Source organism: Arvicola amphibius, chromosome 4 (assembly GCF_903992535.2).
Source record: "Arvicola amphibius chromosome 4, mArvAmp1.2, whole genome shotgun sequence".
NCBI lineage: Eukaryota > Metazoa > Chordata > Mammalia > Rodentia > Cricetidae > Arvicola > Arvicola amphibius.
In genome coordinates, this window is record NC_052050.1 from 105,138,449 (window position 1) to 105,148,559 (window position 10,111).

Genomic DNA, 10,111 nt, shown 5'->3' on the forward strand with positions numbered 1-10,111 from the left:
CGGCCTCAGCTACTGGAGCCCCTGCGTCCCGGCCCGAGAGCAAAACCAAGTGAATAGGCGGCCAGGCAAGGGCGTGAGAACCGAAGAGCACGCGCCGCCACAGCGCGGACCCCAGTCCCCAGCCCGCTGGGGACCGTCAGGTGTCCCCTCCGCGGCTCCCAGTGCGCTCCAAGGGCTGGGGCGACCCTGGGTGGCCGCTGGTTTAAAGCGCACAGTTTGCAGACGGGGGATACTGAGGCTACGACAGGGACAGGGAATTCCTGCCCCTCACCCCAGTCAGGGGCAGCAGCCGTTGCCTCCCCCAGGGGAGTGCGCTTCAGCAAGAAGCTGAGCCCGAGAGGCCGCCGGGGACGGAGTCCTGGGGCAGGGGATGGTCAACGGGAGGGACGCCTGGACACTCCCGCAGCTAATGACGCGGCCCAGGCTGGAAGGTCGCAGTTAGGAGGGGAGGGGGGTCGAAGTGACCAGAGAGGCAGGGGGAGAAAACTTATCCATCCCTGTGCCTGACTAGGAGACGCCGCCCACGCAGCCGGGGTCCCCCCCCTTCGCCGCTAACGGCGGAGGCCCGGGTGGCAGGACCGTGAAGGTCAAATCACCCAGACAGAACAATGCGCCTCCTGGGGTCTGGAGTGTTTAAGGAGAAGGCAAGCAGAGCCTGGGCTGGGGAGAGGCCAGAGACCTTTTGATGATCTTGACCAAATCCAAGCCTTAGTTTCCCCAGCTCACCTCTGAGGTGGCTCTCAAGATTGAGATTTGGGCCGCTAGCTATGTCTTGCTTTGTCCTCTCAATGTGGTTCCCCCACCAGCCACCCTCGTAGCCCCTCCCACCAAGCCCCACCCCTGAGCACCCACCCACCTTCTGCCACTGTCTGAGGCAGGGGGATTTCCTCCTGGGAGCCTGGAGGTCTCTAAGAGCCTCCATCATTTTTCGTTTCTGTTGTTATTTAGGTTTTTGTATTTTTTCCCTCCCCTTTTCTTCCATATGTTCTAAAAATAGCCGTCCCCCTCTCGCTGATCCCCCCCCCCACCAGCCCCGCAGCACTTCGTGAGCTGCGCCGCGCTCCCGCGGTGGCCGGGGATTCCTTAGATGGGCGGGGCTGGGATGCGCCGGCGACACGCGGACTGTGAGCAACCCTCCCACCGCGGAGCCGCGGGGAAGGCCCGGAGAGAGAAGACAGAAAGTGGGACCTCGGGGTGTGCAGGAGAGAGCTCGCGGGAGGGCGGCAGATACATGGCGCCACAGGACACCTCCCCACGCGCTGTGTCCCGATGCAGAAAGTCGGGAAGCGGTTGGGACAAAGGATTCCATCGTTGTGGGGACCCTGAACCTAAGTGGAGTCCCCGAGTCACGGTTTGCCTACAATTCCTGCCTCATGACACACCTTGATAGCCCGGTGACAGGTCACATTCCCATCCTGCACACCTCCCTCCCTCTTCCGGCAAGCGAGAAGACCAACCTGAGTTCTCCCGAGCCCCACCCTGGCCAACCCCAGCGTCCCTCGGGACCGATCCAGCCTCCGGACCACAGCCTTTGGGCCCTTTTGCCAGCTCCGCCCTGTGACAACTGTTCGCACTCCTCTTCCACAGCCTCAAGGTGACCGACCCCTGCCGGCGTCCGCACTGGCCACCTCGCCAGGGTTTCACGTCCCTAAGGTTCTCCGTTCCCAGGAGAAAGAGGAGCCAAAGGCCACTTGGGGAGCAGGAGTTGCATCTGGGGCGACCCACCCTCAAGAAATGAGGGGCTGTGCAGAGAGCCTCTTAGGAAGGGTCTTTGGACCCAGCCCAGAAGGTCCTTCGTGCCTTCTGCAGGGCGTCCCCAAAACTTCAGGAGCACAGTGGGACTGCCCTGTCGCTGGGGACCTCGGTCCTAGGGACCGAGGACAAGGAGTGTTCAGGGTGTCGCTGGGGCCTGACCCTCCTTGCGGTTCACTTTCCCCACAAAGGAAGGATGAAAGGAAGCAAGCTTTGAGCTGAGGACAAAGGCAGCCGCGTGATGCGTTGGGAAGGGCGCAGCCAGGGTCCTGGTCCTGGAGGACACCAAAGGCGCTCACATTGAGGGCGCCACGCCTTTGCACGTTCTTGTACTCTAGGCTGGAGTTCAAGGCCCGGGATGCGGACTTGGAGGCGTGGAAGGGGTTATGGGAAGGGGCTGGGGGGTTTGCGGGGAGATGGTAGGCACAAGGGGAAGGGGAAAGATGAGAGTGGGGAGACTCTGGGAAAAAGATGCTGGGGAAGAGGTTGGGGGTAGGGAAATGAGGAACCAAATTATGGCTGCAGTTTCTGTGCCTGTGATCTATTTTTAATTTTTAGACAAGGCCTCTTGGAGCCCACGTTGGCCTCGAACTCCTAATTCTCCTGCCTCCAAGAAGTGCTGGGCTCACAGGTGTGCAGGGCCGCGAGTTTGGTAATTCCTGGGTCGGGCTGGGCGACGGGACCAAGACGCCCGGCTCCGCTGCAGCACCGTGCGGGTCCCTTTGTCCCCGTCGCCTCGGCCACGTCCTCACATTGAGGGAAACCCCTGTTCCGGCGGCGCATGCGCACATCCGCCCGACTTCCCCGTTCCTCTTACTCTGCAGCCCCCGCGCGGTTGCCATGGCGACCGCGAGGGCGGGAACGTGGGGAAGACCCCGCTGGCAACCCGCCCCCGCCGCCCTCGCTGGGAGCTCTACTCTGGTTCGAGCCGGTTTTCCCGGACCGCGTGGGCGTTGGGGCGGTGGAGGATTCCCCTAGTCACCAGGGACTTGCAGCGACTGGCGCATGCGCGCGGGAAATGCAACACCCCCCCTCCTCGCACAGGGAAAGCCCAGGTGAGGAACAAACTGCTCTGCGCATGCGCAGCGCGGAACTCCCGTCTCTCGCCCTCCTCCCCCCCCCCCCCCCCCCGGAGCCGGGGATTTCCCTCTCCTAGTGCGCAGACGCAGGCCGGAATTCCAGGCGACGCGACTTTGCTACAGAACAAAGGCTGTAGCCTTGTCTTTCCGCGCCTGTCTGTGTATTATTTATTTTGATACTGTGTCTCTGTATATGGCTCAACCTCGCTTTGGACGCTCCTGTCTCAGACTGGCGAGAGCCACCACACATGGCTCTGATCCTTTGTATTCTCTCTGCAGGAACTCGCCTGTGTGGCTCCCCATGCTCTGCAGTGGGCCCCACGCCCCTACCCCCTCTGCTGACTTCTTCCTCTCACCAGGAGACCTAACTGGCCAGTGGGCCGTCCGTGGGATGCCTTCCTCAGAGGGTGTGGGGAGTCCGTGAAAGAATGGGGCCCCCAGCAGGAGGAAGGTCAACATTGGTTAATCAGACCCTGTCAACGTTTATGTGCTGTGTCTCGTCTGGACACGTGTCTGTACGTGCATATGTGTGCGCACAACGTTTGTATCTGGTGCTCTCGGAAACCTCAGGTCACCGGAGCCCCTGGCACTCCAGTTGTGAGGCACCATGTGGTGCTGGGATCGGATGAACCTGGGTCCTCTGCAAGAGCAATGAGTGCTCTTACCTACTGAGCCATCTTTCCAGCTCTCTGAATAATTTTTTCTTTTCTTTTTTGGAGAGGTGTCTGTAGTCCAGGTTGGCCTTGAACTCTGGAAATTCTCTTGCTGCAGCCTCCCAAGAGCAGGAGCCTAAGATCTTGGACGCAGCCAAGGGGGATGCGAACACCATTTCATGAGCTACCGAGGCCAGTTTTGTAGCTGAAGCACCTGGAGCCTAGCATCACTGGGGTGAGGGGTGGGTAGCACGGGAGTGCTCAAGACACAGCTCAGGGAGACACAGCTCAGGGGCGTGAACGCCCAGCTGCTGCATCGCTCCCACACCCCTTGCAAGGGGCCTTTCTATTCCCTCCCTTAACCCTCACCAGGCCTTTTCCAGAGATGCCAGGCACCCTCTAGTCCTGTTCTCGGGGTTCCCCTTGGTGAACCGCTATCCAGAGCCTTGTCCAGTCATTGTTGGGTACCCACCCTCTCTCCCCACAACCCATTTAAAACCGTGGGGCCCAAACTGGCCTTGGCATCACCCCAGAGCAAGGATGGTCGTGAACTGCTGACTCTGCCGAGTGCCAAGATAGCAGGCAGGCACCCCAAGTGAGTACTGGGATGGCAAGCACCCCATATCAAGTTTAGGAATTTTTTTCACTTCCCAGTCCTGAGGCCGGAGCCAAGTGCTGTCAGTCAGTCGCATTCCTGAGTCCTCTGGCCACACTTATTTTACAGCTTACAGCCCCAGGCTCTTCTAGGCACGCCCCCTGTCGAGGGCTAAGCCTGTGCACGGGTGGGTCCTTCTCTCACTCTCTCAAGGCCTATTTCATGGATCTAAACCAGCCCCTTCGGCGCAGCCCTGGCCCTCTGGAATCCGGGAACACCTGCAGGGAGGCCTGTTTTCCTCTTGGTACAAGAAACAGAGATCACAGGTCTTGAGGGGACAGCTGCAACGTAGGGAGAATCCAAGAAAAAAACGGGCTGAGGCGACAGGCGGCAGATGAGGACCTTGTGTGTGGCTGTCACCACTGTGAGACCTGATATCTGCCCTTGTGCCTTTGTTTCCCCACGATGGCCATTTTAATGTTCTGGGGCCACTGGGGCCAGGAGTCCAGCAGCTCAGTGCCACTTCCCAGGCAGGCCAGAAGTTCTCTGCTCTCCAGTGAGTGCTCCTCACCGACCACACCCCCAGAGCACTTCCTGTCCAGCCACTCCGCAGTAGGGACACAGCCCAGGTCTAAGAGCCCTCAGCACACTGGCAGGCAGTTTGCACTGCCTACACAGGTGTGTGGGTCTCTCCAGCGCCCTCTCTGATCTTCAGGGTTAATGCTACAGAAAGCAGTTCTGGGTTCACACCTCAGGATCAGTGTCTACCTGCCGTCCTCAGGCGGCCCAGCACCCTCATGTTCCCTGCCTGTCAGCCAGAAGAAAGCTGCCTCATACCTCAGCTCAGGGTGAGTACAGCTCGAGGCTGCCCCTGCTGCTGTGTGGCCTCAGCCATCTCTGCAAACACTGCCCCTGCCCCGTTGTGCTGGGGCCGGCAGGTTTGGACATGGCTATCACACCATGCCTCCCTCCAAACAGTCCCCACCACACATGACATGGGCCTCAGGCAGCCTCACCACAGCCTTTATTGGGCAGGTGCTCAGCCGGGCTCCATAGGGTGCACAGGGGCTGGGTGTTGCTCAGAGCGGGGAACCCTCTGGATTGCTGAGGGCAAATCACTGGCTCGGAACTCTCTGAATCCCCAGGCCTGGCTGGGGGACACCTGGACTTGGATGAGCTGGACCTGGACAAGCTGGACTCAGGCCTGGTTCTGTCACTTGGGTGCATTGAAAGGCAGCGCACGCTGGTTCATAGGGTTGTCTGGTGAGCGCAACCACTCCTTCTTCAGCAGTTGCTTCAGCTGTGACAGCCGCATGTTGGGGTTCTCCTGCTTCAGTCGTGGCAGCTGTACCTCCTCGAACGCGGTGAAGGCCGCACGCATACGGCGCTCGGGGTGCCGGTCTGCATCCTCTGCCACACTGTGGGGCCTAGAGTCAGCTCCCAAAGTCCTTGCCTAGGCCCCGCCCATGCCTGCAAGGCCCCGCCCCACCTCCCACAGGCCACGCCCACCTGAGCACTGCTATAGCGTCCTCTACAGTGCGCGCCTCCAAGCTGCCCTCCTCCTGCGCACGCCTGTTCAAATTCTCCTCCAGCGGCAGCTCCAAGTGGCTCTTGACCTTCTCCACTGGAATGGGGGGGGGGGGGCACGATACGATGGGGACAGGATGTGAGCAGCTGTGGTTGGGGGTGCATGGCCCCCGCCACCCCGGCACCCCGCGCACCTGGCTCAGCACGCTGCTCTCGGCGCAGGGAGTCCTCAATCTGCGCACGGGTGACCTTTGTGGATGCCACGCGAGGGGCCTTGCCGCCCTTGAGCCGGGAGTCCTCCTCCTCCAGCAGGCGCTGTGTCTCCTTCTTACGTTCCAGCTGCTCCAGACGTCGCTTCTCCTTCTCTTCCTACGACAGTAACGGGGTCACCACGGGTGGGACCCAAGTGGGTGCTGATCCCTTCCTTTCGATCCCCCAGGGCACTCTTGCAGCTAAAGTGTTTCACAAGGGTACTCACTCCCTGAGCTTCTGCCCCAAACACAGGCAGGAAAGCCTACCTGAGTTCACAGTCAAAGGTATTTGAGGGCAGCTACTGGAGTCTGCCTCAGTTTCTCCTTAAGTCAGAGGCAGCAGCACCACCCTGCTCTCGGCCAGGCCCAGCCACAGTGCCTCTGGACAGCAGCTGCCCACTGTGACTCCCCAGGGCAGAGAGCCTGGGCAGGGTTGTGTGCTGGTAGATCCTGTGCCCAAAGAAGGAACAGTTTCCAGAAAGTTCCAAGAGCCCAGGACCAAGGGGTCATCAGATTTGAGGGGGACACACAAAAATCTTCTGATCACGGTTTGATCCTGTAGTATCCCGAGCTGTGGGGGAAGCTGAGGCAGGAAGAATGGCTAAGCGCAAAGGAAGCTGATACCTGTCATCTCAGGGGCCCAGCAGGGTGAGGCCTGAGGAGGGGACTATGGGTCTCTGTTGCCCCCTAGTGGGCTGACCTGTCAGCACGCCAGAAACTGCTCCTCAAGCACCAAGTTGGCACCTGGGGCTCAAAGGTGAAGAATGGGACACAATTAAGGCTGGGGACAAAAGCAGGACCACTTCAGCTAGCTGCTGCGTCCACATCCCTCCATGGTTACCTAGGGCTGACCCCAGGCCGCAGCGCCACCCACCTTACGCTGCTCCTTCCGCATCACGTGTTTGTCCTCATCCTTCCAGTAAGCATCTTCCAGCTCCTTCTGTTTCTTGGCATCAGCTGCCGCCTTGGCTTCAGCCCTCCGTGCTCGGGCAGCTGCCGACTTGCTGTTCTCGCCCTGGAACTTCTTGGGCATCCCTCAGCAGGCTGCAGGGAGGGCACTGTTGAGAGTGTTGGACAGCGGCCAGTGCCCACCCATGACTTACAGACTGCATGCAACAACAATTTTAAAAATAGGGTCTCTGGGGCTGGGGAGTAGCTCAGAGGTTAAGAGCACTGTCTGCTCTTCCAGAGTCCTGAGTTCAATTCCGAGCAACCACATGGTAGCTGACAACCATCTATAATGAGATCTGGTGCCCTCTTCTGGTCTGCAGGCATACATGCAGGCAGAACACTGTATACATAATAAATAAATCTTTTCAGCCTGGTCTACAAGAGCTAGTTCCAGGACAGGCTCCAAAGTCACAGAGAAACCCTGTCTCGAAAACCAAAAAAAAAAAAAAAAAAAAAAAAAAAAAAAAAAAATAAATAAATAAATCTTTTTAAAAAAAGACAAAGTCTCACTATGTAGCCCAGATTGGCCAGAAAACGTGATTCTCTCTAACCCTTGTCAGTTGCTGGGATGGCAACGGGGCATACATACCTCTCAAGCAGGCTTTCCTCTTACATTAGAATATGTAACCCTCAGCCTACACAACCTAGACAGGGCTCCACCCCTGAGCCACGCCCCCAGCCCCTCACTGGGGGTTCTAGGCAGGGGCTATGGCTGGGTCTCTTCTGGGCCTTTTGAAATAACCTTTAAACTACAACTACAGTGTTGTACAGAAACTACCATTGTCTCATCCAAAAGACCCCATTCTATCAACAGTCACTTCTGTTCCCTGTCCCAGCCCCTGCTCTACTTCATTTCCTGTCAACAGATTCTACACCACATGGCCTCTGTCAGGCGGAGGTAGTGCTGCGTGACCGTGGCTGTGTCGTGGGAGGATACTCTAGGGCAGCACACGCTGTACCCAGTGCGTCTGATCCCCCCACCCGTGTCATCGTTGGCTCTTACAAGCCACGCTGTACTGGAGCCCTGCAGTGTCTCCCACTGCCATGTGGGAGCCCTGTACTCTGCAGAACCTCACACTGGATTCTACAGATGAAAGGACACACACGCACACGCACGCACGCCTCGGGAAGGTACTGTATGGCAACCAGAACCTTAACTGTGGGGATGGTCAGTCACCCCGGTGTAGGAGTCTGGCCTCAGGTGAGGGGAGGCTATGTGGGGCTATCAGGAGCACATCTCTTCCGTCAGGAGGGATAGGTCTGTGATCCAATCACTGGGGAGCTTGAGGCATGAGATCACCCATTTCAGGCCATCTTCGCCACACAATGAGTCCATATCAAAAAGCAATCGTGGCTGAAATACCCCCACACCAAAACCCACCTGCCCAAGGCTTGCAACATACGGGGCCTCAGATTTCCAGACTGCCTAGTGCCCTCATCTGGAACATTCTCTGCCTCCCCCACATCCCCAACTCAGTGCCACAAAATGAGTGACAGTACTGTATGGTCCAGGACCACCCGACATCAGCACCTTTCAGCCCTCTCTCTGTGTGAAGCTCACAGCATGCAAAGGCCCTGGGGCAGGAATGAGGCTGTATGTTTACAGGGGTCGGAGGGAGGCTCCGGAGGTGAGCGGTGGGAAAGAGAAGGCAGCAGGACTCGGCTCACAAAGCCCCATTCAGCTGCTGTGTGTGAGCACAGATGGGCACCATGTGGGCAGGGGTGGCACAAGAGGACCAGTTCATGCAGGAGTGGAGGCTGTGACCTGGCTCCTAAGCACTGCTCTGCTTCAGACAGTCAGGATGTTAGTCAGACAGGAACACAGTGCAATGTGTAGCAGAGAGCTTGGGTCCCCTTGCTGGTGGCCAAGGCACACCCGTGTGTGTGCCTCAGTTTCCTCATCAGGGACACACATACACGCACACACTGCCATGGGGCAGGCATCAGAGCCCTTGTCTGCACAAGACACCCCAGCTGGACCCCACCGAGCTGGCAGAGAACGGTCAGCAGCAAAGCTCTGGGGCTCCCAGGAATCTCCTGGACACCCGGGAAACTGAGGCACCCAGCTCCACTCCATGGAGTCTCTGAATCCTTTCCCCGTGGCAGCCACACCTGCCTGCGTTTGAGTATTCAGACAGCAATCAGCCCTGTGCCATAGGACCTTTTGACACCTGGCCTGGAACTTTCCATCCTCCTGCCTCAGCAGTGCTGGGGTGACCGGATATGCCGCACATTGCCAGGCTAACCCAGTAAACGCCTACTGAAACTTCGGGTCAGGGTGGGCGTGGCGGTCCCTCTCTCTCTCTCTCTCTCTCTCTCTCTCTCTCTCTCTCTCTCTCTCTCTCTCTCTCTCTCTCTCTCTCCCCACGCCCCCTCCCCGATTTTTCTCCAGACGAAGCCCCGATATCTTACCCAGGCTGGCCTGGAACTCACAGGCATCCTGCCTGAGTGATTACTGTATATTTATCATTTAACAAATCATCGTCCCCCAACACGCACAAAGGAGGCCATGTGCAAAGGGCCCTCACCAGGAACCAGATCAAGTCGGCACCACCACCTCGGTTTCCCGACCTACGAAACGACAACCACCAGGAAAAATGTTCCCAGGCCGGGCATCGCTGGCGCACGCATGTGATCCCGCCACTTGGCAAAGCTGAGGCAGGAGGACTACACCGAGTTCGAGGCAGCCTAGGCTACAAAATGAGCCAGGGGTCCAAATTACCCGTCTCAAAAAGTGCCCACGTAATTCCCCGTGAGTGCCGGCCGCACGGCAGGAAAAAAAAATCCGGGGAAAAGCCTCTTCTTCCAGGAAGCCCTCCAGGCTCGGGCTGGGCCCGGGAACGGGCTCCGCTTCCCGCCGTCTGCCGCGCCTGCGCGCGCGAGCGCCCACCCCCGGACACCCCATCTCCGGTTCCGTCTTCCCGGCGGAAGGACCCCAGGCCGAGCCGCGCCTGCCCAGCGAGCCCCGCAGCCCGGCTCCGCCCGCGCCGCAGCCGCTCCTACCTCTTCCCCCGGCACCGGCCCGGTCGCGTGTCCGTGACGTCACGGCGTCTGCGCACTCACCTATCGGTGGCGCGCCGCTCATGACGCTAGCTGATGCCGCCATCTTGGTAGAGGCTTTCCTCTACCAGTTTTCCTCTATAAAAAAAAAAAAAAGTTCTTAACCAATGTTGCCAGATTTTCTTCTTTTTTCCGAGTAAATTATGTTTCTAAATATCATTTTATAGTCTCGTTTCATATATTGATAAACAAAGACAGAAGATAAAGCTACAAGCTACAACAATGACCTTACCAAGCTGGCCG

General features: G+C 58.4%; 1 protein-coding gene across 3 annotated transcripts; it reads right to left on the minus strand.

Annotated features, from left to right (window-relative positions):
* Positions 1-5,081: 5,081 nt before the first annotated feature.
* Positions 5,082-9,854, minus strand: Ccdc124 (coiled-coil domain containing 124). Of its 3 annotated transcripts, none has more exons than XM_038326639.1 (5): positions 9,812-9,854; positions 6,732-6,901; positions 5,801-5,975; positions 5,589-5,703; positions 5,082-5,497 (listed from the first exon to the last, which is right to left on the minus strand). In XM_038326639.1, the coding sequence occupies exons 2-5, from the start codon at positions 6,888-6,890 to the stop codon at positions 5,293-5,295; spliced, it is 654 nt and encodes a 217-aa protein (XP_038182567.1). In that variant the 5' UTR covers positions 6,891-6,901; positions 9,812-9,854; the 3' UTR covers positions 5,082-5,292. The 3 variants fall into 3 exon arrangements, with proteins under 3 accessions (XP_038182567.1, XP_038182568.1, XP_038182569.1); XM_038326640.1 differs by lacking the exon at positions 9,812-9,854 and adding an exon at positions 9,531-9,679; XM_038326641.1 differs by lacking the exon at positions 9,812-9,854 and adding an exon at positions 9,337-9,488.
* Between the last annotated feature and the right edge of the window lie 257 nt (positions 9,855-10,111).